General features: G+C 43.5%; 4 protein-coding genes across 5 annotated transcripts; 2 read left to right on the top strand and 2 right to left on the bottom strand.

Moving 5' to 3' along the window:
- Nucleotides 1-702: 702 nt before the first annotated feature.
- On the bottom strand, nt 703-2526 carry crybgx (crystallin beta gamma X). Its single transcript, XM_056608381.1, has 6 exons — nt 2483-2526; nt 2056-2104; nt 1730-1851; nt 1306-1441; nt 1051-1190; nt 703-835 (listed from the first exon to the last, which is right to left on the bottom strand). Exons 1-6 carry the CDS (start codon nt 2524-2526, stop codon nt 703-705), a joined length of 624 nt encoding a protein of 207 aa, XP_056464356.1.
- A 2066-nt stretch (nt 2527-4592) lies between these two features.
- lctla (lactase-like a) lies at nt 4593-10538 on the top strand. The gene is made up of 13 exons (XM_056608374.1): nt 4593-4704; nt 6745-6905; nt 7041-7128; nt 7243-7352; nt 7478-7606; nt 7974-8069; nt 8251-8305; nt 8394-8555; nt 8886-9160; nt 9502-9628; nt 9769-9968; nt 10077-10140; nt 10423-10538. Exons 1-13 carry the CDS (start codon nt 4593-4595, stop codon nt 10536-10538), a joined length of 1695 nt encoding a protein of 564 aa, XP_056464349.1.
- Nucleotides 10539-11285: 747 nt separating this feature from the next.
- tipin (timeless interacting protein) lies at nt 11286-15179 on the top strand. Of its 2 annotated transcripts, none has more exons than XM_056607865.1 (8): nt 11286-11359; nt 11847-11969; nt 12191-12284; nt 12554-12629; nt 12731-12853; nt 13311-13365; nt 13448-13693; nt 14044-15179. In XM_056607865.1, exons 2-8 carry the CDS (start codon nt 11849-11851, stop codon nt 14379-14381), a joined length of 1053 nt encoding a protein of 350 aa, XP_056463840.1. In that variant the 5' UTR covers nt 11286-11359; nt 11847-11848; the 3' UTR covers nt 14382-15179. The 2 variants fall into 2 exon arrangements, with proteins under 2 accessions (XP_056463840.1, XP_056463838.1); XM_056607863.1 differs by having other exon boundaries at nt 11847-11975; nt 14044-15164.
- dis3l (DIS3 like exosome 3'-5' exoribonuclease) lies at nt 14681-26548 on the bottom strand. Its single transcript, XM_056607862.1, has 18 exons — nt 26314-26548; nt 25895-26048; nt 25396-25524; nt 24884-25019; nt 24135-24302; nt 23418-23496; nt 22875-23054; nt 21429-21592; nt 19963-20124; nt 19409-19650; nt 18909-19001; nt 18382-18670; nt 17804-18039; nt 17264-17418; nt 16984-17162; nt 16538-16683; nt 15875-16046; nt 14681-15666 (listed from the first exon to the last, which is right to left on the bottom strand). Exons 1-18 carry the CDS (start codon nt 26441-26443, stop codon nt 15310-15312), a joined length of 3171 nt encoding a protein of 1056 aa, XP_056463837.1. The 5' UTR covers nt 26444-26548; the 3' UTR covers nt 14681-15309.
- Nucleotides 26549-27674: the final 1126 nt, after the last annotated feature.

Genomic DNA, 27674 nt, shown 5'->3' with positions numbered 1-27674 from the left:
ATCATGGTGGGTATTGGTACAGAGAACGAGTAGTAAAGCATTTCTTCCAAAATTAAATATCTGCAGGTGTTGTTAAATTATCCTGACCATATTTTAATAAGTTATTATGCGGTCTCGGTAGCCATCACGTTTCTGTTGTGATGTTCCTCTTCATTCTCATACAGACCTAGGAGTGCTGCTAGTTTTTTTGACAGTTATTTTGAGTTTATGACGGTGTATGGCCACCTAACTTAGGGATCCTAACTTTAGAAATTCCTAACTTAGGATAGTTCTGTGATGGCTAAGTTATGATAGGATTTCTTAAGTTAGGAAATCTTCTGTAATACCGTACCCCCTAAATGCCTTCCTATCAAGATAGGATTTCAGAGTTGGGAAGTTTCTGTAATGAGGCCCCTGCTCAAGTCTGCTATTGTTGGCACCTGCTAGGAACAATGGTAATCCCCAAACACAAGCCAACTTTAATAGCTAGGTTAATCAACTTGGAGTTGGTAAATTGACTTGGTTGACACCAACCCTCTGTTCTTGATTACAAATTGCAATAAATATTTCCTTGTTCCAGACAGCATGAATTAACTGGGACAGAGGGGTTCATCGTTCACTGTTTATTTCTGATGCATCATGCTGACGGGTTTTCTTTGAAGTGATCATTGGAGCCTTGCTCTCCTGGAGAAGTGTGGAAAAGGGAGAACTGCTCAGTTGGTCTTAGTTGAAGCGGACTCTACGCATGGATCCAATGGTGCTGTTCTGGCTACCCCAGTCAGAGGAGTTGTTGAAGTCACGTTTCTCGAGGATGTAGTGGGGACCTCTGTAATTGGGCTCCTGGTAAACTACCCAACTGTGGAAAGATGAGACAAGAATGAACTGTCACATTATTCAAAGGGCTCTCCCTCTACCAATGGGTCTGGTAGAATGGATCCTCCTAATGCAAAGGGCTCTCCCTCTACCAATGGGTCTGGTAGAATAACGGTTCCTCCTAATGCAAAGGGCTCTCCCTCTACCAATGGGTCTGGTAGAATAACGGATCCTCCTAATGAAAAAGCCTTGACTTACGCTCCACCAAGGACCCGGATGGAGGCGGCTCTGTTCAGGCTGTGACGGGTCATCAGGTTGGGGATGTCATCCTGGACATCTGTTTTCTTACCAGAGAAGCCAGCCTTCTCAAACAGTTGGGCCCTGGGTGGGTTGTTGTCCTGTGGCCAGAGCGTATTTTCAATTAAACCAACGGTGGATTAGCTCTTTGCAGCACATAACTTTGCTTTTTGATTTCAGGCAGTTTTTGGAAATCCTATTTTCCGTGTCTCTTACCTGCTTGATCCCCCGGACGGATGAGATGTGGTCCACCTGAGCACACCACTTGTCATGACAGTTGTACTCGCCCCTCTCAGACATGTCCCACAGGTACTGGCGTCCACGGAAGTTATCATGTTCATAGCCTATCCATCTACAAAGGGCCAACATCTTCATCAACGTTTATTTTACCATGCAAGTTTATTAAGAACAAACATGTTACATTGTAACATAACATTACACATACAGTAGATTTAAGTTTTCAATGTTGAAATGCCTTTCATGTTATATGATTTTTTCATTTTATTTCCATCATGGAACTTAGGCTAATATATGGATTTTTCAATGGATTTTTATCAAAGAAGGATACGCTCCAGAAACATCTCTTAGGAATCAATAATTTTCAAATACTTGTATTGCATTGACCATATTGCATGCTTACGCTCCACTCTCCACCTGCACCGAGTTGCATCTCTCGGGGAAGTTCTTATCGCTAAGTTTTTGGCAGTCGGAACTCAGGTCCAGCCGTCTGCCGGCGAAGTTCCTCTGCTCAAAAAGGGTCACCTGTAATAGAAGGAAAATAGACATTTAATTTAAATGCCTTCTTTTTAGGTACTGGTACTTTTTAGGTACCAATACTATAATATAATTTTAACAGTAATATAACCAAGAAGACAAAAATTAACTGAAATTTGTCAGCACCTTTAGCATAATGTAAAGCCATTTGAAAAGCGGCCTAATTTATATTAAACAAGTAATTTTACTTACCCTCCCACTGGACCCATAGAAGGCACGTTGGAGTACAGACCCCAGCTTGCTGCGAAGAAAGAGGTAGCTTGAATGAATAATCACAGAAATAACAGCAAATTCAAAAGTAGGATTATGATGGTTGATGGTTAATATATAAGTGTTTAGATGAATAAAAAGATGGATGCCGAAAAAAGCAATACATATATAGGCTACATAATGTTGACCATAACACATTGCCTCTGAGAATATCCTTAGTTACGATATATACACTAACATAATATGTAAAAGTCTACTAATATGGACTCCAAGTGTTAGTTCTACGAGTTCTAATGTTTTTTTTTAAGGCTATAAAACTGCTCTGGTGTGATAATCACGTCATCACTTGAAAAGGGGAACGGTGCTCAGGACACAGGGCTCTGTTTGGGCCAAGGCACTGTCAACCTACCTAGTTTGTTGGGCTAATCCTGTGACTTTAGTGAAGATGTTCATGTCAGCTCTGTGAAGCCAGAAAAAAGGCCTTTAAATACAGCAAGTTCATGTCACGCAACAGGGGACTAGAAAGCTCACAGGGGTTCTGTGGTGCTCACCGGGGGGCCTTGGAGCCATTGATATGCTAAACACACAGGGCTAAATGCTCATGTTGTCTTCTCTCTGCAGTTCTGCCCACTGTATTCATATACATACAAATGAACCTCTCGCACATGCAAAGTCGCAGTGAAAAACACAGAGGCACACATGGCACAAAGGAAGACTAAATATGTCTGTTGACTCAATATCCATACAAGTATACTTGCACATGCCTACACGCACACACACACCTACACACACGAACACACATACATAGACAAATTCAAACATGAATGCAAGCACAGACACATTAAGCTTTTAAAAATTAAGCAAAATATATCTGCTGACCAAACATGAAAGAAATGTACATGGTTTATAGTTCTACCCCATGCACGCACACAGACACACACGAACACACACACGCATACAAACACACACACACACACACACACACACACACACACACACACACACACACACACACACACACACACACACACACACACACACACACAATTGTAGCAAAGAGAGTGCAGTGCCAACAGTTTAAACTTTATCAATTCAGCATTTTGTTGCTGTGTTTTTAGAACAATGCATTACCCATCCTGATAATAGACGTATTCATGTTTGTGCATGGCCAGCTCTGGTGGACCAAAGTTAGTGAGTAGACCTCTGTTTCTATGAGATGCTGGAAACAACATTTCACCTAACATACAATGTGTATATAAAGGTATACAATTATGTTTATAAAACGTATTTTATAAATTATATTTTTGAGATCATGGGTTATATACTTGGGTTAGATATATAATTATCAAGAGAATAAATATAGTTTAGGCATATATATATATATATACTCTCCCCACCCATCTTACGCACATGCTTTATTTTTGTGATGGTTTCTTCCTTGCATGAAAGTCCAATGCATATTTGTGTGTCACCTAGGTTACTTCTTCGTCCCGTCCCACATGAGTCGATGAGTTTTCAAGAATGTAATTTATTATTAATAATAATAACACTAATAATAATAATGTAATTATCATAATTTGTTCATATATAGACATGGCTCACTATTACCTTTGCTCTCAGTGTCAACAATCCAAAGGATCTGTTTGCTCCAGCAAATTACATTCACACTTCACTGACCTCCAATGGCTGGGACCGATTGGGCAGAGGAGGGGGGTCATGCTTTGGCTGTACATGGACCACTGAATGGCAGTAAACCTAGTGCCTGCTCCATTGTGTACTGCTTTTGTTGACTTGGCCGTAAACCAACTGATGACATTTCTGAGAAGCGACTAGATCCAGAAGCTTTGGGATGTTTCTTGCATTTGGGAGCTGTTTCTAGCAGGGACGAATGCAGGACAGGCTGCAGGTATACATCTACATGTGTTGGGGAGGGAGACTTTCTGGCTGAGACAGAGACCGGACTAGAGGACAGTTTGATTGCAGAGGGAAACAACATTTGGCAGGAGGACTTGGAAAAAAAACTTTACCTTTGTTTGAAGGAAAACCTAATTTTCTTAGTATATTCTTGAAATATACATTCAATTGATATGTCGCTCATACTGACAGTCCTGGACAAACTGTCTTATTTTCTGTCTCTTATCGCATTTTGTATCAGTGTGTCTTACAGTTGGTTGAAATGAAAGCAGCTGCATTTAGCTATGCATAAGGAGTGAGAAGGGGACAGTTTAGTTTAAATGGATGATAGCAAAGATTTTACAATATATAGGATTTGTATGAAGATGAACTTTCAAAAGACCTATGGACACTTAAAAACTGTAAGTTTTTCGTGCTTAATTCAAACTCAACCTAAATCTAGGGTGAATAATTCCCAGGTATTAAGTTTTTCTGCCATTTGGCAACCATTCATCTTCATTTGTTCTGGTTATAAAATGCAAAAACGATTTATTGAAGTCTAGTTATGGTTATATTTTTAGGTGTAACCCAACTGCCTGCCAAACATCACCATGCTGCCACAGAGCATGCTGAGGACGTGTCATTTGCTTGTGTTGATGCTGTGTGTGTCAGCCATCGAAGACTTTGACTGGACAAAGAACGACCATGGATCTTTTTACTATGGTGTCTTCCCAACCGGTAAGTATGCTAACGTATGGAGCCCAGGAGGTGACGTGGGAGTAACATTTTTATAAATCACACGCGTGCTTTAGTAAGTGGCACGCATGCTTTAAGTAAATCTCACGCATGCTTTACTTCAGCGCGTAGGGACTCAGCGCCATGTATGGAAGCGTAATGCATTCACTGAAAATAAATTCTGCTTTTTCTGATTAACGAGATAGCTCAAAATCCCAAGATAAGCTGCATATAGGGATGAGCGAAAAGGAGGGGTGGTGGTGGGAGATGGATCACCATGGTTACGCCCCACGCCAACTCATGATAATTAAATATTATGCTGCGATCCATTTGTATGGTACACCGATACGCCCGACCTGTTCTAGCGAGAACCTGACGTAATTTCATGGGTTGCAGCATTTATAGCATTCACGTTTGTCCTTGGCTAGTCATTGTTATTCTTAGCTATATTGGCCTCTATAGCAAACCAGCTCAAAAACAAACAACACAACTTTACATTGTATGCACCCACAGCAAGACCGTGCAATGCATAAATTGGTTCCCGGAATAAAGTAGTAATGTAATCAAGTGTGTTAGAGCATTTAAAATCGACATTAAAATGACGACCGTGGTGCAAATGCAAAGAACATAAATCTCTTGACGGGCACAGCCATTTTGGTTTTTATTTGGCACACTTGCGTTGTCGCCCAAGTTTTGTCGCGCGACAAATCGTGCTATCCATTTGTATGGCACACCGGTACGTCGGCTGCTCTAGACGTAATTTCCTGGCCTGCAGCACTTATAGCGTTCCGGTTTGTCATTGGCTAGTCATTGTTATTGTTAGCTATATTAGCCTCTTTATTAAACCAGGGGTTGGTTTCCCAAAAGCATATTTTCTATCTTCCTTAGCAACCTACCTCTTAGGGATCCAACAGTTAATTGTTCTCCAAAACCATTTCACCTACATATTTAGCTCATAGTATGGAGTAAGTTATTAAACCCCATAGTACTAGCAAAGTAAGGCTTCTTGACTGTTTCCCAACAACATATTCTTGCTGAATCCTTATAACCCACATGGTAAATAGCCCTAGAGATATTTACAGCAGCTCTAGGGCTGTTGTAGGTGGGTATTAGGCCACATACTTCCTGGATATTCATGGTCATATGATCGATTTCAGTCTTCTTTGTCTTTTTTTACACAATTAGACTTCCGAGTTAGTGCAGTAGCACCTCAAAATGTATGGGTGTGGAACATCACTGGATATTTAATCGCTCACAAATATTTTCTTTAACAACCCTGTTACTTTTATATATGTGATAAGATTCATCAACACAAGATGCTGCCCCCCTGTCAAAATGAATGGGCTATCAAAATATTTTAAGGAGGGAAAAAAACAGCCTAGGTACTGCTAAGAGATTGGCAGACTTCAAACATCAAAAATCTATCATTAGAACTGAGGTGACAAGGCGCATCTGGCAGGGTTCGAACCGGTGGCAAAAAAAACAAAAATGTTTGAATTCTCTTTTTTCCATAAACATATCAACCGAATGTTTTGAGAAACGCACCCCAGCTCGAAAACAAACAACACAACTTTTCATTGTATTGGACACAAAGCAAGACACAATGCATAAATTGTTGATCGGAATGAAGTAGCAATGTAATCAAGTGTGCAAGAGCATTTAAAATCTATATTAAAATGAACAACGTGGTACAAATACAAAGAAAATAAATCTCTTTACGGGCGCAGCCATTTTTGTTGTCGAGTCGTACAGTCGGCCTCCTGAACAGCGAGTGGGACAGACCAAAAGGGGGTGTTCAACCCTGAAATACCGCAAGAAAGCTGGGAGATTTACAATTTAGGTCTAGGACGTACCGGCGTACCATACGAATGGATAGCACCATTACTTACTAAAGTGGCGCTTGCGCATTATAAAGAAATAACTCCCATGTCACCTTCCGGCCTCCATCATAGCATCACTCTTACATTCTTTGAAGCTGTAGCAGAGGGCTATGTTTATTGCTTATAGCTGTCCTCTTTGCATTTGTGTCCCCCCCTCCTTCAGGCTTTTCCTGGGGAGCTGGTGGTTCTGCATATCAGACAGAAGGTGCTTGGAACGTTGACGGCAAAGGCATGAGCATCTGGGATGCATTTGCCCACAAAAAGGGCAAGATCTTCCTGAATGACACTGGAGACTTCTCATGTGAAGGCTACCACAAAGTTAAGGTGATGCATTCAAAGAAAACAATGGAAAACATGAGTTATCTGTGCAGAACAGCTAAACATGGAATGGATCAAAGAAATGGCCTTGGTTATGAAACATGTCTTGTTGTTTAACAACTGCTTTGCTGTACCTTAAAGGATGACATCTCCTTGATGAAGGACATGAATCTTAAACACTATCGTTTCTCCATATCCTGGCCAAGGATTCTGCCCACTGGAATAAAAAGTAACCTCCGCTCCTACACAGCCTTCTCATAGTAAACCATCCAAATCTTTGCAGATGACTGTGTATTCTTAATACTGAATCCTCCTGATTGATTCGGATACACATATCTTTCAGATGAGAACATCAATGAGAAAGGAATTAAGTATTACGATGACCTGATAAATAAGCTTCTGGAGAATAAAATTACACCCATTGTTACACTATATCACTGGGACTTGCCACAGGTAAGCATTCATCCTGGAAATATTAATGCAGGCTTTTCATTACTTTTGTGCTGGCCTGAAATTGGCCTGTAATGGCCTGAATTTGGATGGTTGAGAACAGAAATCTTACTGCTTGAATTTTACAGATCTTGGAGGAAAAATACAGAGGATGGCAGAACGCCAGCATGGTGAACTTGTTCAATGACTTCGCCAATTTATGCTTTGAGAGATTTGGAAACCGAGTCAGGCACTGGATCACATTCAACAATCCATGGGTGAGTCAAGTCAAGACAATTGTATTGGTTTCGCCCTTACAGTTTAAAAGGGTTTCGCAGGCCACTTTTTTATGACCCTCTCTCCACCTAAGCCCCCGAAAAAGGGCAAGGAAATAGTGATCCCTCCTTGGCGGGATGGATTTGAGTGAAATGCATGTCAAAGTGGACCTTTACTATGGTAGCATAACAAGAAACAAACGTTTATGTAACACTAAATCAACCTGTTTGATTTAGCTATAATGAGAAGCTGAAGCAGTAAATTAAAGTCACAAGTCACTTAAAGCTAAAATCAGAATAAAAAAAGGACATAAAGCATAACATAGACATAAACAGCCTTTCTGTAGCTCACTGCATTTTGTTTCTTCAGTCGATTGCAGTGGAAGGATATGAAACAGGGGAACACGCACCAGGACTGAAGCTGAGGGGAGTTGGTGCTTACAAGGCTGCCCATCACATAATAAAGGTTATTGTATTATATATATATGTTATAAATAAATAAATATATATATATATATATATATATATATATATATACTGTATGTATAACTCATTTTATGCAATGGAAGGGCTGCTTCTTTTAAAACCAAATTATAGTCATATAGTCAATGCAAGAAGAACAATATCTCTACCTCTATCTGCAACAGGCACATGCAAAAGTTTGGCACACCTACGACATTCAATGGCGAAACAAGCAAAAAGGTGATGGAAGAGCTAATACGCCATATAACTTCCCCCAATGCCAGTGGCATTGCAGTGTGTGAACTATATGTGCTGTGGGTCTCTGCAGGTCTGGTTGGGATCTCTTTGTCGGGCGACTGGGGGGAACCCGTTGACATCAGCAACCAGAGGGACATTGAAGCCGCAGAACGATATGTCCAGTTCTACATGGGATGGTTTGCTACACCCCTCTTCAATGGAGACTATCCTCAGGTTATGAAAGATTACATTGGTAAGAGAGAGGCTCAGCTTTGGGGGCAACAGTTCAACTAAATTTGACAGGATTTTTTGGACCCCAGAATAGAGTCTGTACCAATAAACAGATAGTAGAAGAAAGATATGTTGTGCTGTTGGTAAAATAATATGTTGTTTATTCATCTTCTTAAGATCACAGGATTGAGGCATGTCATGTTCTACTCATGGGGACTGTTTTATCTACATAATTGTCTTTATAGTTTAAATACATTCTACCTTCAACCCCACCACTTGTCGAATAGAAATATATCAAAACCATTTTTATCCTATATTTTATTTAAACATATGTTCCACTTCCATCTACTAGGTAGGAAAAGTGCCCAGCAGGGCTTGGGAGCATCACGGTTACCCGTCTTCACGGCCCAGGAGAAGAGCTACATTAGGGGCACCTGTGACTTCTTAGGCATTGGCCATTTCACCACACGCTACATCACACAGAAGAACTACCCCTCCGGTCGTGGTAACAGTTACTTCACAGATCGGGACCTGGCCGAGCTGGTGGACCCACGCTGGCCCGACCCAGGTTCTGAATGGCTCTATTCAGTGCCGTGGGGTTTTCGCCGCCTTCTGAATTTTGTCAAGGTAAATTAAATATAGGAATGAATTTAGTTAAAGTAAAGTGTGGCCCCTTTTTTGCTTGTCCTGGAGTACCTATCCCTGGAGGGGTAAACTAGTTATCTATGTAAAACTTAGGTGAAGGAAAGAAACCTGGTTTCAGATCCTGTCCGGAGAAACAGGCTAGCTAGTCACCACAGACTTTCTGCTACTGATAGCCAGGCTAAATGCTATTCTATTATGCATCGAATAAATATTCCATTGTGTTTGATACATCGGTACACACTTCCCTTTCTGTTTGCAGACTTTTTTATTTTCACATTCCAGCCACGTCTGTATGTCATTATATGTGTAACCCCTCCTTGCAGAAACAATATGGCAACCCCATGATCTATGTGACAGAAAATGGTGTATCTGAGAAGATGATGTGCACGGATCTCTGCGATGACTGGAGAATGCAGTACTTTAAGGACTACATTAATGAAATGTTAAAAGGTATGAGCGGACCACGGTCAATACATTCATCACTTTAATGTTTCAGGGGGACGTAGTGTCTCATTTGGCACCATCATTTGGATATTTCTTTGCGTTCAATAAAAACTCATTAGATAATTTTCTCCTTCTTTGAACTGCAGCAATAAAGGATGGGGTGAACATCAAGGCGTATACTGCTTGGTCACTGCTTGACAAGTTTGAGTGGGATGAGGGCTACTCTGAGAGGTTTGGCCTCTACTACGTAGACTTCAGGGACAAAAATAAACCCCGTTATCCAAAAGCTTCGGTTCAGTACTACAAAAGCATCATCAGTTCTAATGGATTCCCCAATCAGAGAGAGGTAAAGTCACTTTATGGCTGCAGTCAGTCTAGGGTTAAACATATATTTTCTAAAACAAAGTTAATTGTGAACATAATATTTGATGTTCCAATTCATTCATTTTCACAGCTGGAGATTTGGAAGGGGAAAGCAATTGAGACTTGCAGCTCTAGTAACCAGCTTCTTGCTGCAGGTAAGTCCAATACATCTCACTATAGTGAAGAGCTAGGAGGGGCCAAAACAAAGACAAATTGTTACTTTATCCAAAATTTAACAGGGATTCTCTTTGTTTTGCCCCTCCAGCTAGAAGATTGTCCCAGGAAAATAAGGAACTTGCAGGAAAGCCAAAGGCTTGGCCTGTTCATGATGAAGTTTAGGTACAAAGACCGGTTAATGTTTGAGTCAGTTTGCTGGTGCCCTGGGGGATGTGGAGGATTGTGTGTGTATTGAGGATGTGTCTGTTGTGTTTTTTCAGATCCCTTGATAAGCCACATGGGGATGGTGACAGAGATTGTGGTTCCGACCATGTGTACCCTCAGCATTCTCCTCAGTGCTGTCTTCCTCATGTTCCTGCTGCGCAGACGCCTCTGAAGAAACAACACACACACACCCGCACACACACACACACACACACACACACACACACACACACACACACACACACACACACACACACACACACACACACACACACACACACACACACACACACACACACACAATTATCTTGATTATGCTTGGTGTCTTGAGCAAATACAAACAGCAGACATCACAGCTTCATATTATTTTAAGGGCATTACTTTTTTTTAATTGTCAGACTTAACTTGATAAACACGGACAATACTGGTCTGTGCAATTCTTACGAACATGGGATCTGATGTGAAATGAGCATGCCATGTTCCAATCGATTTTTTTTTTTTTAATTGTCTTGTTTTTTCCCTCTTTTATATAATAACAGCAGGGAAATGCATATTGATTATGTAAAACGTAGAGAGAATGCATAAATAAAGACAACTGACAAAACTGCATCAATACGGGCTATTGTCATATAGTCAGATACGCGTTATTGAGTGTGTTTGAGGCCAGGTGTGATGATGTATTGTGTAGCGTATGCATCTAAAAACTATGCTGTAGCTACAAAATAAGATTGTATGAATTCAACAAATGACGAATAAACAACAAACCACGATGTTTCATTAAGTAACAATACATACCCTACTGAAACCTAAGGTGTCTAACAGCAAATTATACGAACGTGTTTAATTAATTAGGCTCTTTTTTAATTATAGTCAAATATTGTATTGTTTGCCTTTATTTTGGAAAATGAGAGGTGGAACCGGAAGTAGTGCGGCTTCTTTTAGCGGCAGTCTCTGAAAATTGCCGCGTCTGCTTGAGCTCCTCGCTTAATAAAGGTAAGGTGTTGCGACAATAGACTGAAATGATTTTAATGCCAACATTTTCTGCCCTCGCAGACGTTTACATAATGCTTCCGTTGCTCGATGAAAATCTAGAGCATTTGTTATCTATATGACTCCTACATGACGCTATCGCTATTGAAACAACCCTGGTAAAGTCAGTGGGTGCCTTACTGCTAAACTTGGTTAGCTTTTTCAACTTGACAACGAATTTGTAGAGTTCTAGCGCTGATATATCCTCAAGTACACAACAAACCGAGGTTGAAGGACAATAACTGGCCGAAAGTGTTGCATGTTCTAGTCCTATTGAATATCAAGGTCTAACTCTAAATTTCACTTTGCAGTACAAAGTAATATCGTCTGTTCTAGTATAGATATAAGTAATGACAAGAACGATTATATCAAAGAAATATTGTTACCAAGCAATTTACCCTTACAAACGCCACAATGAGACAAATATATAAAAAAGGAAACTACCTTACAGGAATGTCTGATTCCATTGGAAGTGGCCGTTTTAACCTCCCTGACTATGACCAGTTCGAGGATGAGAGCTTTCCTCCTCTCCCACCACCCCTCTCCCCAGGCCTTGGAGGGGACGACCCGTTTGGTAATGGTGAGGGTAACCTCTCCATAACACTAACGTTATTGTCTGTACACTGAAACTACCTGCTAAAACTGTTTTCAACCAAAGGCTAAATGAATGATATAGTAAACCTTATGTGATTTTATAATGGTAACTGGTATCTCACACGTCTTTATTTTAAGATGTCCAACATCTACAAAGCAATTGTGATCACCCGAGTACTGAACGTTTTTGGGTTGATTCAGGGGAGGAAGACGGAGACCTCTCCAAACTAGCAGATGTTCCCGCAGCTAAACGAAGGACGGTCAAAAGGCCACAGCCCAAACTGGATTCCCAGAGGTACTCCTATAAAGCAGTTGAGCTGAGCGGCCGTCAGTAGGCATTGTCGTAGAATTGGGATGCTGCTAGTGACGATTAGAATGCGGTTAGGTGTACTAGGTTCCAAAACGGATGAATCCAGAAACACTAAGCCGCAGCGGATGTTTGCAAAACTAATGTAAATAATAATTGTTATGAATTGAAAATTAGTCCTTGAAGATGATTTGTGACCAGCTTATTTGATCTTATTAGATATTCTCTTTGTAATTTTTTAATTCTTTCAATTCCAGGCTCACTTCAGAGAGGGGACTACCAGCTCTACGGACCCTTTTTGGCAATGTCAGATTTAAAGGCAAAGGGCATGAGGTAGGCGTTGCCAATAGGCCACGGTCAAACACCAGGAGTAGAGTTAGCGAGACATTGTCATAATTATCTTGTGTGTCATTTCTTGATGTCTCTCAAATTAGGCAGAAGATCTGCGTGTAGTCATGCAGAAGATGGAGAACTGGGCCCACAGATTGTATCCCAAACTGCAATTTGATGATTTCATGGACAAAGTGGAGAGGCTGGGAAGCAAGAAGGATGTTCAGGTGGGATTGTTGAGTCCTGCTTACTGTTCAAAAATATATTGGTTGATACTTCAATGCAACAAGAAAAAGCATTTAGCTGTGTTTATGAATCTACGTCGTTATGTCTTGCTGCAACTCTATTAAAGAACAAAAAAGGCTCTAATGTTGGAGCCTTCTTTTGTAAGGCCAACTTAACTGTACAGTCAATTGTTAAAAGATAAACACTACTTTCAGTCATTCATACTGTTTAGATGCTGGTTGGAATCAGATATGCATTCAGCGTCATAATGCTTGATGGGGTATCCCTGCGTTGTAGAACAAACCAAATCTGTGCGCACAGATTTGTAATCCGAGGGAACCGTTTACAAATCCATGCGCACAGGGTGTACACATCATGGTATTTCTTTCTACTTTGTGACCCACTCTCTTTATGAATCATTGAATGAATCAATTTACCCCCCGCCCCCCCACACCATAGACCTGCCTGAAGAGAATACGACTGGACATGCCTTTGGTTCATGAGGACTTCATTGGTAGGGATGGCGTTTTTCCTTTTTACCTTTTTTAGTTTAGTTTGAAGAGTTAGTCAATAAGACCCATTTGAACTTGTTTCAGGGGAGACAGAGGTGACTCCGGTGCAGCATGTCTTTGACGATCCAGAACCCTTTGGCAGCACTGGGAGATTCCCTCTGGGCTCCCAAGGCCCAGCCCACTCCACCCCAGGCCCCTCCACCCCAGCCCCCTCCACCCCAGCCCCCTCCACCCCAGCCCCCACCCTGACAGAGGAGCAGCAGAGGCGCATCGAGCTTAACAGACAGCTGGCCCTGGAGAGGAGGCTGGCCAGAAGACAGCTCCCCACAGGTGAGAATGAGAATTTGAATTGTGTCGTGGATTGATGTGTAGTGGGTCATTTTTGGGACACGAAAAGGCTCAAGGAGACTTTAAGTCAGGCCGTCTTCAGCAGTACAAACGACATAAATCTTCTTGCTATCAGTCATCTTCAGGCCCAATGATCTTTGCCCTCCTGACTCAACTGGGGGTAGCAAAAGCCCGCCTTCAGCCCCCCCCCCCCCCCCACACACCACGACGACAATAAGATCTGACTTCATTTTCCGATCGCCCCCCTCCCCCTGAGTAGGTCAGCTGACTCCTCATCCTGGGGTGGGCGCCTAGTGGGTAGGAGCCTTAATGCTGATATTTCTCCATTCTAGACCAACCAGACTCCCAGGCAGCCTCCTCCCAGGCGGCCGTCTCCGCCCAGGCAGCCTCCTCCCAGGCCACCTCTGCCCAGGCAGCCTCCTCCCAGGCCACCTCTGCCCAGGCAGCCTCCTCCCAGGCCACCTCTGCCCAGGCAGCCTCCTCCCAGGCCACCTCTGCCCAGGCAGCCTCCTCCCAGGCCGGTGTACAGGCCTCTTCTGTACACCTACCCCAAGCTATTTCGCCACCGACTGAGCCCTGTCCACTGGTGCCTGGGTTTGAGGAAAGGAAGGACATGGAGGTGGGCCCCAGCACAGAACCCCCAATAGACGCCGAACTCGACCCAGCGTGAGGGAGTAGAGCCCAGCCAGCCCGGGAGTAAACTTGACAGCCGTTCACTTTTCCCGTGCACGCTTGCACAGTGCAGGTCTCCATTGTGTTCTTGGTTTATTTGAAAGCTTGTCTTCTGTTTTGGACATGCAAACCACACTGTACATTGTGTCCTAAAGTGGTCCTTAGTTAATATGTGCAGGAGTCACTAACTTATTCTCAAAGTTGGTTTTAATTGGATATTTTTTCCCAAATATTACATTTTAATTAAAACTAAAGTGGACGCCTGTTGTAGGCTTTGTGTGACTTATTTAAGATTTAAGATTTGTTACAGCTGCCGTACCTTGTTCACGTTTGTTCAACATTTGCATTTTTTGACATTGTTTCAGCACTGCATTAGCCTATTGGGGCTAATCCGTATTTGGTCGTCACACCAAAAAAGGAGTGTTTGTTTTGCCTTGTATAGTGTGACAGAACATGCAACATTATGCTATTCCATTCCCAAGATGAAACCTTTTTATTCATTTCTATAAATGGGTGTAGTTAATAAACTCTGCTTGATTAGGTAAACTAATCTTTAATGTTATTTAAAAATTGGATTTCTGACAATAAATGTAAATGAAAACATCTGTACAAAAGGTAATCGAAAAATAGATTTACAATGTATACAGAATACCGATGTACTAGGCCCAATATCAATCCCTCCAGTCAATTTTCCCCGATACTAATCTCAAACACAATTGAAATAGCCAGAAACTTGGTAACTGACTCCTTTTTTAATTTAGGAAAATAGGTAAAAATAGTAAAATATAGAAAAAGCTGTAGTTCAAAAGCAAAGAAATTTATAGTGCTGATAAGCGATCACTTTCATACCAATTAATATACTCTGATATAAAAAGCAAAGTTTTTCAACTGTACAACCAAGTAAATATGACCTGGGTGAGTGTCTTCTATGCTGTTGAAGTGCATCCGGCCCCCCCACTGAGCCTCGGCCCACCTCCACAGGCCTGCGGGTCCATCAGAGCCAGCTCCCTCACCTCCTCCAGGAGGGAGTAGAGGTTGGGCCATTTGGTCTGGTAGAAGGTTCTCTCCTCCTCGGAGGGTCTGCTGCCCTGTGCTGCCTTCTCCTGGGCCTGCTTGGAGGCCTCCTCAGCCAGCCGCACCACCTCCTGCACCAGATGGGTCCGCCCCTGGGGCTGTGGCCCCGGGAGGTCCACGGGATCCGGCCTCTGGTGCGGCTGGCAGCTCAGCACCTCCAAGAGGAGGCTGTCTGAATGGCAGCGCGATGGCTGGACGGAGATGCGTACCTACACAAGAGGCAAGGGAATGAAACGCATCCTTGTTGCATCCAGGTAAAGCAGAAGAATAAATGGTTTTGGATGGTCAGTGTCGAGTAGCATTTATAATCGTTTACTGCTTTAACGGCACCAACGATCCAAAACCCAAGTGGAATCTAGATGGAATATATACAGCTATATACAGCATGTATTTGCATGTTTATGTGAACCGACTTACAGTGATATGTTGGAACAAGTTGAAGGTTATGGTGCCGGTGCTGCAGACTGTGCTGATGCGGTCGGGGTATCTGTGGACTGAACCACTCTGCCACTCACAGGTGCCGTCCGGCCCCGCACTCACAACCTGGCCCTCCCGGTTCTTCACGTACACCGCTCCCTTCAGGCCATACCTGCCAAACACGACACAAAGAAAAAGCCCTAGGGTCAGTTCCTCCAGTACATTTATGACTGTAGTGCACCGTGATGGCTCCATTATGTCATTGTGTGGTCTTAGGTCACACTTAGCTGACATGTTAAAAGTATTATGGTGCTGTAGGTACAATTTCGGAGCTATTATTTGCGTTTCATTTGTTAGAAATAGCAGCTATCCGTAAGCGAGTAGTACCGTAAGTGAAATGTGCTGTGAGAAAATTGAATTTGAGTGGACTGAGGTTTGAGCCAAATTTGTTTAGCGCTCCCGGCTCATTTCTGACCAATCGAGGCCATTGTTTGTGGGAATCCATGCGGCCTGGCTATCGAAGCTGCGTGAAATGCAACACTTTTCAATGGTGGAGAGAATCTTTGGGAAGAAACAGATGTTGGGTTTTTGGTGGTTTAGCAAGTCAATCTTGCTCACTTCTGCTCTCCCCTTCAAAGCTTTTAAGTGCAAGGATTTCCTCACTGTGGGATGAAGACCAAGAAGCCGTTGGTGCGGATGGAGTAAACAACGGCATCGGCCACACAGCAAGGGTCTGTCAGGGGGTCTTTGTCCTTGAAGTAGAGACACTGGAACAGCTCTGTGGACAGCTTCTGGGTCCGCTGCGCTGCCTGAGAGCACACGGTCAAGAGGTGAGGCGTCAATGTTTGTTGCTTAAGTCAATGATAATACTGTAAAACCGTGTTGACAATCAAGTAAAGTCTGCCATATATATCTGGGATATATATTTTTTTACTTCTTCGGCTCTTGCTGAGCAAAAAAAATGTATTGATTCATCAACTCTCCACCTTGATTATAATTAAAAATAATCAAATATCCACCATGAATATTTAATGTTTGGGATTTTTCATCACGTCCAAAGTATTGAGTCGAGGAATTATGGTAAAGGGAGCGCAACCTCTGAGCCAGACCTGGTTCTTTCTGTTGATGTGCTCGGCAGTGACCCCCAGGTCTTTGTTACTGGCCAGGGTTTGACCCGGGTCCGAGCCTCGGTCCAGGCTGATGGCTGCTGTGAGGAGGCGATGAACCACTATGTCGGCATAGCGACGGATCGGTGAGGTGAAGTGTGTGTATCTGTCCAGGGCCAGACCTAGGAGAGGAGGACCAAATAATGACCTCCTGCTTCATCCAGATATTTATAAATCGTGTTCTGAACTGGACCACTGAAACAGAATAACGTCGGCGGCGTACCGTAGTGGTAACACTGGTCTTTGGGGATAGACCCGGTGGAGACGTAGAGGGCGTTGGACATGGCCTGGGTGGCCATCACTCTGAGCATTCTGTTCACCAACGGGTCCTTGGGGTCCACCGCCTGGTCCAGAGAGTCTGCTAAATCCTTGTTCGACCTAGTGGCACAAGGAAAAATCTAATCACATGGCAACCAAGAACACTCAACAGTAGGGAGTTTTTTGGAAACAAACAAATCAATGTAAAGTAATTAATGAAGCAGGGATTTCTGGCCTGTGGCCACTCAAAGCACTTTACAATTATTGCCTCACATTCACCCATTCGTACACCTACAGTGCTGTTAACAAAGCAAGGCAATAGCAAACTCTTCAGGAGCCGTGAGGGTTAGGTGCATGCTTAGGGACACTTAGCCTGGGAGGAACCGGGGATCCAACTATCAACAACCTGCTCTACCCCTGAGCCACTGATGCCCCTAAATAATCATTAAACAGTGTTTGAGTGGATAGATGAAGTAGGCGTCGGCCTACGGGATTTAAAACCCACCTGGTGTTGATGGTGAAGCCCATGGCCTTGGCGCAGTCCACCAGCTGGCAGAAATACTCCTGTCGTGGGGGCGGATGGTGGCGCAGCAGGGACTGCTGGGGGAAGCTCTCCTGGATCTTGCGCGCCACCCAGTGGTTGGCATGGATCATGCACTCTGCCACCGTCTCGTGGACCTCCAGAGGCTGCCGGGGCACCAGGGCTGTGATGTTCTTGTCCTCGTCCAGTTGGGCGCGCACCTGCCAAACGTAACGCCAACAGAACATCATGATTAGATCTATGGACGCCATGTGCTTCCACCCATCTCAGTACTGAATTTTCCTGAAAACATTTAATATATATATATATATATATATATATATATATATATATATATATATATATATATATATATATATATATATACACATTTTATTCAGAGGAAACCCCTTGAGATGAACCATCTTGTTTTCGAGATGGTTCGTTGTCACCTAATTAAACATAATGTTATGTTATATATCTGTGTATGTAACTTGATATGTGCCAGTATGCCTCACCTCTAGAAGACGTACAGAAAAAAAGAAGTAATGATAAACCCTGACCTCCACTCCCTCCAGCTCCAGGGCCCCGCCCAGGTCCCGCTGGGCCCGCAGGTGCCTGGCCACGTGGGTCAGCAGCTCCAGGGCCCCGGTCAGCTGGGCCAGCTTGGCGTCCCGCTGCTCCGGCTCCAGCTGCAGCAGCTCTGGGACCTGGGCCGGCTCCCCGTTGAGCAGGGCCTGCGCCTGCTCGTAGTACAGCTGGTAGGAGGAGCGGATCAGGGTGCGGCCGTACCACACCTTGTGGACGACCAGGGTGCGCGCGTCCAGCTCCCACAGCACGCTCATGGCGTACCTAGGGGGCATGATCAATTACACCGGAGGACAAAACCTAACTGCCTGAGCAAGGCTGGCTCTTCTCATCTTTTTTACTTTCAGAAATGCATATCTCACTCAAAAAATCATGTACAGACATTTGTAGAGAATAAGAAAGAAAGAAAGAATAAAGCCTAAGAATGACAATAGTTGAGCGCTGCTGCAGCACTCACCTAACAATAACGCACTCACAGTAACACAAGTAAGACCATGCTGACCTGTCCACGCCTCCCAGCAGAGAGCAGAGGTCTGCACTGAGCACCGCTGGCAACATGTCGTACCTACGGTCTGCCAGGTAGTAGGTTGTAGCCCTGGTGCACAAACACAGTGGAGAAAGGAAGAGCATTCAAAACACCACGGAGGACATGCAAGTCATACAGTAAGCAGGTTAACAAGTCAGTACAGTTCACTTTGAAAACAACCTGGGTATATTGACAGGAGAAGTCGCCCTTGAAAATACATAGTAATTTACTGCTCAAAGCACCAACTTTGCGTCCAATTTATAGTTAAACCCAAAAAAGAATTTGAATCATCTTGTTTTAAACCGAGCATTAATGTTTCTGCTTGCTTCTTGTAGGACTCGAGTCAATTTTGGATAAAACGTTACTTTGCGTCTTTGGGCTCTAATGTTCAAAAGTTATTTCTGGAACACACCGAACGAACCAGGATGCCCCCCCTACAGCTCGAGAGCCGTCTTGTACACCGAGGGTCAGCCTACCTGGAGCGGGCCTCCAGGTCCGTGAGCGATCCCTCGCGGACAAAGTGGGTGACGTCTGCGATGTGGACGCCCAGCTCCAGGCGCGCCCCGCCGGGCAGGGTGCGCACCGACAGCGTGTCATCCACGTCCTCGCACCCGCGTGGGTCCACGCTGAACACCAGGTGGCTCTCCCGGAGGTCCCGCCTTGCAGCCTCGTCCGCCCGCCACGGCTTCTCCGGAGTGTTGACCGGCATCTCCCGCAACTGCACAGTGACAGGGTGAGTCTCGGGGGGGTTGACGGGGTGTCCCTGACTCCCCTGCCCCCTGATGTAGATATTTTTTGAGCCACTTTACATTTCACTTGAGGCATCTCTGCCCTGATAGGGTCAGGGAATCCATCTAGCCTGTCAATCAGAGGTGCGTGAAGGGCACTTCTCAATGGCGTAGGGAGGGAGCAGAGAGTGAGGGGATAACTTTTAGCCAAGTTCTGCTCCCACTTTACAAATCTCTACACTCAACTACAGCCGCTTACTCCCTGCAGTTGAGTTGAATGTTTACCGTCCACAGACACCCACCTGGGCCTCCGAGAAGGGCTGCACGGTGACACCGTTTTCTATCAGGATTGTCTGGACCTCCGTCTCCAGCTCGCCAGCTCTGCCCAGCACGCGGACGCTGTGCCCATTGGGGTAGAGAGACGTGCTTTCCCATGAGTCGATGCGCACCACCACCCTATGGTCCTGTGAGACGCAGGCACACGGGTAAGGGACCAGGGTGGAGTCCCATGGACAATAACATAGGCTGCTGCTAAGCAGTTACAACAAAGCGACAAAAAGTTGAACCAAAGACAATAAAGTGACATGAAAAGGAAATGGTGGCAAAATAAAATAAGACTGTTTAGCCGTTTAGTTTTTAGATCCCATATCATGCTTTTTTAGGGTTAATAATTGCATTTAGTGGTACGACTAGAATAGGGTGACATGCCTGTATGTTAAAAAAGAGCCCTTATTATTCTCACACTGTTTTGTATCATGTCACTTTAAGGCCCCCCTCCCGAGTAGCCCAGTCTGCTGTGATTGGTCAACATGCCCACTCTGTTGCGATTGGTCGCTTTGCGCTTGTGTCGGCAAATTCACGCCACCGTGAAGTTGTAAACATTGAGGGTTGCCGACTTCTGCACATCAGCACCGCCCACTGCATGCAAACACTCCCCCTGGCTAGGACTTTGATTATTCTAATTTAGCAGATGTAAAACATGTAAACATACGTCGTATAACATCCCTTTTTTCCCCCAAATGGAAAGGTTGAAAAAGCATGATATCACCCCGTTAACACTACTGTATATTGCAGACAAAGAGTTACATGTACTTAAGCATTTACATTTTTAAACAAGATGAACTGCAAATGCATTGTCCCCTAGAATTATTTAAATAAAGTCCAATGAAACCTGTTAAATTGCAAATTATATTAAATCCCCTTAATATTAATATATCCAGCGTTGGTCCCAAATCACTTAATCTTATGAAATATTGTGCAGCAAGCTACTCTGAAGACCAACTATGCTCTAGCAGAACTGAAATGCGAAGTTCAAGTTTTATTCTGAGATATTCTACCGAAGAGTTATTTGCAGGTAAAGGCAATTATTTTAATAATTGTGTATTTCTACATAGGCAATTATACAGTGTGGATTGGAATAGCCTGAGGGTATTTAGAATATTGGTGTCTGGACAGGATGTTTTAGCTTGTTTTCCCACCGGGAACAGGTTATTTGACCAGTGTGGCTGGCTGAGTTTAAGTTTGCTGTTAGTCAATTGCACGCCCCTAGCAAGATGACTGGTCGAAACAAATATGACATAAAAGAAAGTGAAAAGCCCTGTTCACAAAGATTTGACCTAGTCTGATATCTGACTTCAGATTATTAATCTCAAATCTGACAATCGGTGAGCCTACTCCAGCCCTTCAGCAGACAGAGGGACGGGGGAGCTGATAATCGGTGAGCCTACTCCAGCCCTTCAGCAGACAGAGGGACGGGGAGTCTTCTGACCTGGAGGGCCTCAGCCTGCTGAGTGCTGATCCGGATCTTGGGGATTCGCTGGTCCCAGGGCGTGGCCAGGATGCGCCTGGAGCTCCTGCTCTGGGTCTCCTCCTTGGGGGGGAAGGTTACCACGTAGTCTCTCCAGTTCCTTTGCAGTATCCCCACCACACGACCTTACGGGAAGAGGGGTAGTTTGGGTTCAACTTTGTGGAAAAACACTGCTGCCATCAGACCAACGGCACACAGGTAAGTAAATGAACACAATTCAATTAGACATTTAATGAAATGACAATTTTGCAATTTGAATGGAAAAACTAAATGTTCCATCTTTAAAGAAAGAGCTTTTGTAAGACCAGCTGTCCTGTCACAAAGCAGCTATTTTCCGGAAGAGCAGAGAATTATAAAAAAAAAAAAAAACTGCAGCCGCCTGCCTAATCATTGACGGAGAAAAACAACTTGGACAATAAAATGTAATGGACATCTCCATGACTGGATTACTTGGTCCTGAGACAACTTTAAGAACCCTAGCAGCATTTCTCTGCTACAAATTTGACGTTCATTGTTTGCAAAGAAATAAAAGTAAAACCCTTTGTGTAAGGATTTGGTTCTCCAGACATGTTTTAGCTCGTACCTCCAGCGGCGATTGGAAAAGTTTAATAACCAGTGCTGGCCGAGTTTGCGTTCGCTGTTGGCCAAGGAGGGATAACGACAATGGGAAGATGATGATATCGTTTTAGTAATCAGTCCTCTTCTAGAGAAATGGACCACTGTAGTAAAGACCCATACTTAAAGTAAAAAATGATGAAACGCCTGTTCACCCATATTGAAGCTTTTCTGCCTTCTAATTTGTGAAACTAGGATCTCAGTGACAACAAGTTTATCTCAATGTTATGTTGCAAGGTCTTATTTAAAGTTTTTTTTTTATTAAAAAGGCATAAAGGACTGAATATTAATGAGATTTGGCCATTTACTATGGCCTAAAATTCCCGACACAAATAGCCTTCAATATACCTCCACGACATGTTAGCGTGTGCCCAAGGGGGCCGTATAGCATTTCCAACCTCAAATGTACATGAACCGATGAGTGGACGGGCGATTCAATCTGGAAACTGGAAGCAAGACTGAGTCTACTCCACTGAACAAATGTTGGAATGTGCAATATCCATGTAGAAAAATATTGAAGAGTCGAAACCAACTTCAAATTGTCTTTTGATTTTACCGGGTGCAATCATTTTATTCTCTTATCTGGCAGTCAAACACAAAATATAGTGCTACACCTGTGTCTGGCTTTGACCAATCAGTGATAACTTGACGCTTTCCTCTTTAGGGAAGACAAGTGCGACACGTTGCTAAGCTCTAAGAATACTATATGTCCTTGCTTATGTGTGGGTCATCAACAGGCAAAAAGGGTGTGTGCACGGTCTCCGACGTGGACCTTCCAAGAATTGGCTTCACCTGTGGGCATGGGTTGGCTCTGGGTGCTCTCTGGCAGCTTGTCCTCTCCCTGGCCTTCGCTCAGTGCCGTAGCACGCCCCCTCCACTCGCTCTTCTGCAAAAGCTCCACCACCACCATGTCGCCCTGCACGGCCCGGTTCCGGCTCTTCCCGCCACTCAACAACACATCACTGTTCAGATCTGCCAGCGGGTCCGGACATCCGAGGAGCAGAGACGAGGAAAGAGTTGATCGGAAGGAAAGCAGTGACTAAGTGTTTCAAGACTAGAGACATCATTAGAGAGCAATACAATTAGCATTCTTGTCCATGTCCAAGAACTGTATTTAAGTCATTGCGAGGGAATGAGTCTTCAAATACTGTATTAAGGGCCACTATCACCTAGATAAAAGCATCCACAATGTAGCATGCCATGGGACCTTCAAATACTTGGATATAACTTGGTTAGATGCTGATTGCTCAATAATGTTCCAAGGGTGTGCATCCTTTTTTGATAGTGGCGGTTTGTCCGGTTTATACTACGTTCAGACTCAGAGCCATTGCTCACCTGTGTTTTTATTCGAAGACCCCTCCAGTCGAACAAAAGCCTCGTTCTGCGCCCGGTGCTTGTTGACATTCAGAGTACCCTGCAAAGTTATGCATCTATATTAAAAGACATTCAAGCTTATCACAAATCACTACGTCAAGAAAAAGCATGCATCAAAAAACAAAGAGCCGTGTTTGTACTCTACTATACCCTTTAAGCTCACTTCTAAAGTTTTGTGATGAGACTAAATGTTTTTAGAACGTTGCAGCGGTTTAAAGTGGTTACTTGCAGGGCGTTTGAAGCCATTGCATGGGGTCTCAAGACATGTCCCTTATCACATCAAGTGTGGTTTCCGAACATCGTGACGCATCCACCTCACTCTAGAAAAAACAAGACGCCACATCAACCATAACCTACCAAAATGAACAATGTTGTTGTTCTTTTTTTAAAGGTGGATTATATAAAAGGAAACAAGTGGAACTATCAGTTTTGAGCAGGATTATCATTTATTTGTCCCTCTCATGCCGAAATATAGTCCCTGAAGTATGTGTTTTTTAATGAGCTGTTCAACTACTAGAATAACAGAAGCTGTCTTAATGCTATCGCTTAAGACGGCTTGGGCTCATTGCTCTTTGCAGCGATGTGAGGGGTCCAGTTCTTGAGATTCTTTTGCAAGAAGTCACCCTTGCAAGCAGTCTAAACTGGGCTTTAGGAACATTTGTTGGTAGGTTTGCCTACCTGAATGTATCGGCCGGATTTGATCCCGGCCTCCAGCACTTCCGAGGGCAAGTGTTCCAGGTACTCCCTCTCTGTTCCCTCGCTCTCCTTCTCTTGCAGGGCCTGGGAAACTGAGCAGTACAGATCCTGGGCTGCCTGCAGCTCTGGCCAGAAGTTCAGTAAATATTCCTGGGAAAATGCAGGACGCAAGAGAACACTGTTTATACTAAAATGTATACTGTAAATGTTTTACTGATGCATTCATGATGAAAGCTTTCTTTTGGCTCAGAGCTAACCTTTTAGGAATTAAGTACGTCCTTTCAACAATGAACTTGGCAGACAAATGGCTAATTTTTCTGTTAGTCTGTGTGGAACATTGTCCAAAAGAAATCCTTCTACCGGCCAATGGAAGACACATTTGACCATTTCGCAGATTCAAGAGAAAAAAAAAAGATAATTTTGGACCCTGAGCCTGAAAGTAAGGCAATCGGGTCAATACTTTATTTGATTATCAAGCACCACTGGAGGCAGTCACTTGTATCATCAGATAGAGGTAGAGGACTAATATATTAACAAAGCCATGGTGAGGAAATACATAAATTGCACCTAAATGATCATAATTATTTCCGATCAGTGCATTATAGAGAACCCTAAAACACCTTATTTTAGATTGTAGTGAGTTGAGAAGCAAAAGCCTTAACAGTAAACCTCGAACAGGGAAGTTTAGTTTTCCTTGTAGCTTACCACAATGTCATGAATAATATGATTACCTGCATGGAGACAATGTAAATGCCAGAGTGCAGACTGCTGTACATGGCTACTGCAGCCTCGTCCTCAGTGATCATTACTACAGGCTTGACACCAACCAGGTGGTCATGGTACCACACTGCTGCACTGTAAACAGACCTGGTTCACACACACACACACACACACACACACACACACACACACACACACACACACACACACACACACACACACACACACACACACACACACACACACACACACACACACACACACACGTGTCATTGAATATAGTGTTGCATGCAATTTAAAATAAAGATTTTATAATGTCCTTGCTAATATTCATAATAACACAATAACAAGAGCAACTCAGATAATGTGATTTGCCCTGTGTAATGCTTCTCTGGGGACCAGACCATTACATGATTCCTCTGTCTAAACATGCAGATCAGGTAATGTGAAGGACACAGGAGCACCGATTAAGTTCAACTGATAGGGAGGTTGAACCTGGTGAGGACTAGGGTTAGTTACCAACCTGCTGTGCCATATGTCCTGGCTTTCACCCTTCGCCCGGGAGCAGTAAGCATACTCCTGAAACTCATTGGCAAACAGAACACAGTCGTGACGCGGGTCCTTCAGCAGGTTGCGCAGCCGGTTGTACTGCCTGCACAAAACAGACAAAGAATTCAAGAATTATTTTAAATGGCTGCAGACACACACACACACACACACACACACACACACACACACACACACACACACACACACACACACACACACACACACACACACACACACACACACACACACACACACACACACACACACACACACACACACACACACACACACACACACTCGAAACAATTGCCTTCAGGCCCAGGGGCAGCTCGGCTCTGTATGGAGCAGATTTCTGGATGTTCAAAGTAAATAACACCATAAGCACATAATAAACCAAATTATGGGTCGCTTTGGTCACATTTGTCTATCTGCCACGTCTATCTACATTCCTTAAAGGTCTGCCGAACTTATACCTGCGTCCTTTGCTGTGCTGCACAGCGCTGCAGGCGGTCTGCGTGAAGACAACCCCCCGGAGCTCTCTAAACTCCAGAACCTCCTGGTAGTCCACCACGACACCCACGTCAGGGAACACATAGTGGGTCACGTCTTCCGAGAGCAACTTGCCGTCTGTAACGAAGGTTGGCAACCATCAATACACATTTGCTTCGGTGGTTTAACGACTGTGAAGTTCTCCTGAATCTGAAGACTTAAATTAAGTAAACAGTTTTTTTGGTTTGGAAAGCGAAACTTGGAAAGCGAAACAACCTTTCCAAATAAATGTACGTTACCTGATTAGTACTGCCATTCAATAAACTCTGATTACATTCATCATTATAGATTAACGTTAACACTAGAGTTATTGGAGTTTGAAAAAAATATGGGGGGAATTTACCATTGTCACATCCCGCCTGACAGAGAGAGCTGTGACAAGGTACATGTTCTCTCAGATAATGTTCCCGAACCACACGGACCTTCCGTCCCCTGGAGCTTTTTAAATGGAAGATCTTTTCCGTTTTAATCATCTTTTCATGTGGTCAGGTAAAGGCAGTTTTCTGTTTTAAATTGTTAGCGGTAATAGTAAACAAGATTCGCGGCGGATATGCAGCTATTTGGAACTGAGGAGATCCTCTGACGTCACTTCCTATGTATTTCCCACAGATGTGTTTAGAACTCTTCTAGAATCTAATTAATATTTATTATGGAATACTTGTTCCAATGCCTCCAAATACGATAGATAAGATTCAAAACGAAAAACATAATTGAAAGAAAGAATGTTCTTACTCGTTCAAAATGTTATTTATAGATGTATTCAATAAGCCTGCATGCCAAATAGCCTACCTTCCTGACGCCGTGATTATGCTGTTTCAACTTCCAAACCGGAGTAAAACATCGGTGGGACAAAAGTGACATTATAATCGCACCTAATTTATTTATCACGTGTTTACAGCTAAAAAGCCCCATCGAGTGGACATTTGAGCTCTCAGGGAAAGCAAGGGTAGACCTACCACAAACCTGGAATTTAGAGGGGACATCACCAACGTAAGACTATATAAAAAAAATAGCCATTAACGGTTCACCTGGGGGGGGGGGGGGGGGGGGGTCTATAAATATATATTTTCAATTTCATAATTTATTTTGAATTCATTTATATTGGGGGGGGGGGGGGGGGGGCATTTTGGCTGCTGTGTTACTTTTCTTATTGATCCACTGATCCATACATTGAGGCAGTTCAAAATGCCTACCCAGCAGTTAAATTGGCCAAATGCGAGGCCACAATGAACGTGGATCATATAGCACGACTCGTACCTTTGTCATGCTCAAAATTGTTTGGAGACCTTTTTTTGAATGGCTTAGGATCAGCCTTATTTAAACTTTGATATCTGACCACTCTATCTGATAAAATAGATAATTACTTTATCAGCGTATTGTCCTCTTTAATACAGAAATACCTCAATAAATGACAGAAGTTTGCAATTATTCTGTCTATTTACTACATAATCTGGCATGCCCTAGCACCTTCCAAAGGTCAAGAGGCTGAAGCACAATGTAAACGATTTAGATGCTTCCAGCGCTTGGCAGCCCAACACCAGTCCGGGGGGAAGGATTGTTTCTTTGGTCCCTCTGCTGTGCTAATGGCCTTTTCATGGCACTGTAGCTACACTGTTTTGTAATATATTTTGTGAGATATTCCGAGTGTTTTTGTTTATTGCTTGTGCTTATGCAAATCACTTGGTATTTGTTAGGTTGTGCTTG

Source organism: Gadus chalcogrammus, chromosome 14, assembly GCF_026213295.1.
Source record: "Gadus chalcogrammus isolate NIFS_2021 chromosome 14, NIFS_Gcha_1.0, whole genome shotgun sequence".
NCBI classification, from domain to species: Eukaryota; Metazoa; Chordata; class Actinopteri; order Gadiformes; family Gadidae; genus Gadus; species Gadus chalcogrammus.
Note: the sequence above shows the minus strand (reverse complement) of the source record. Positions and strands in the feature narration are given on the sequence as shown.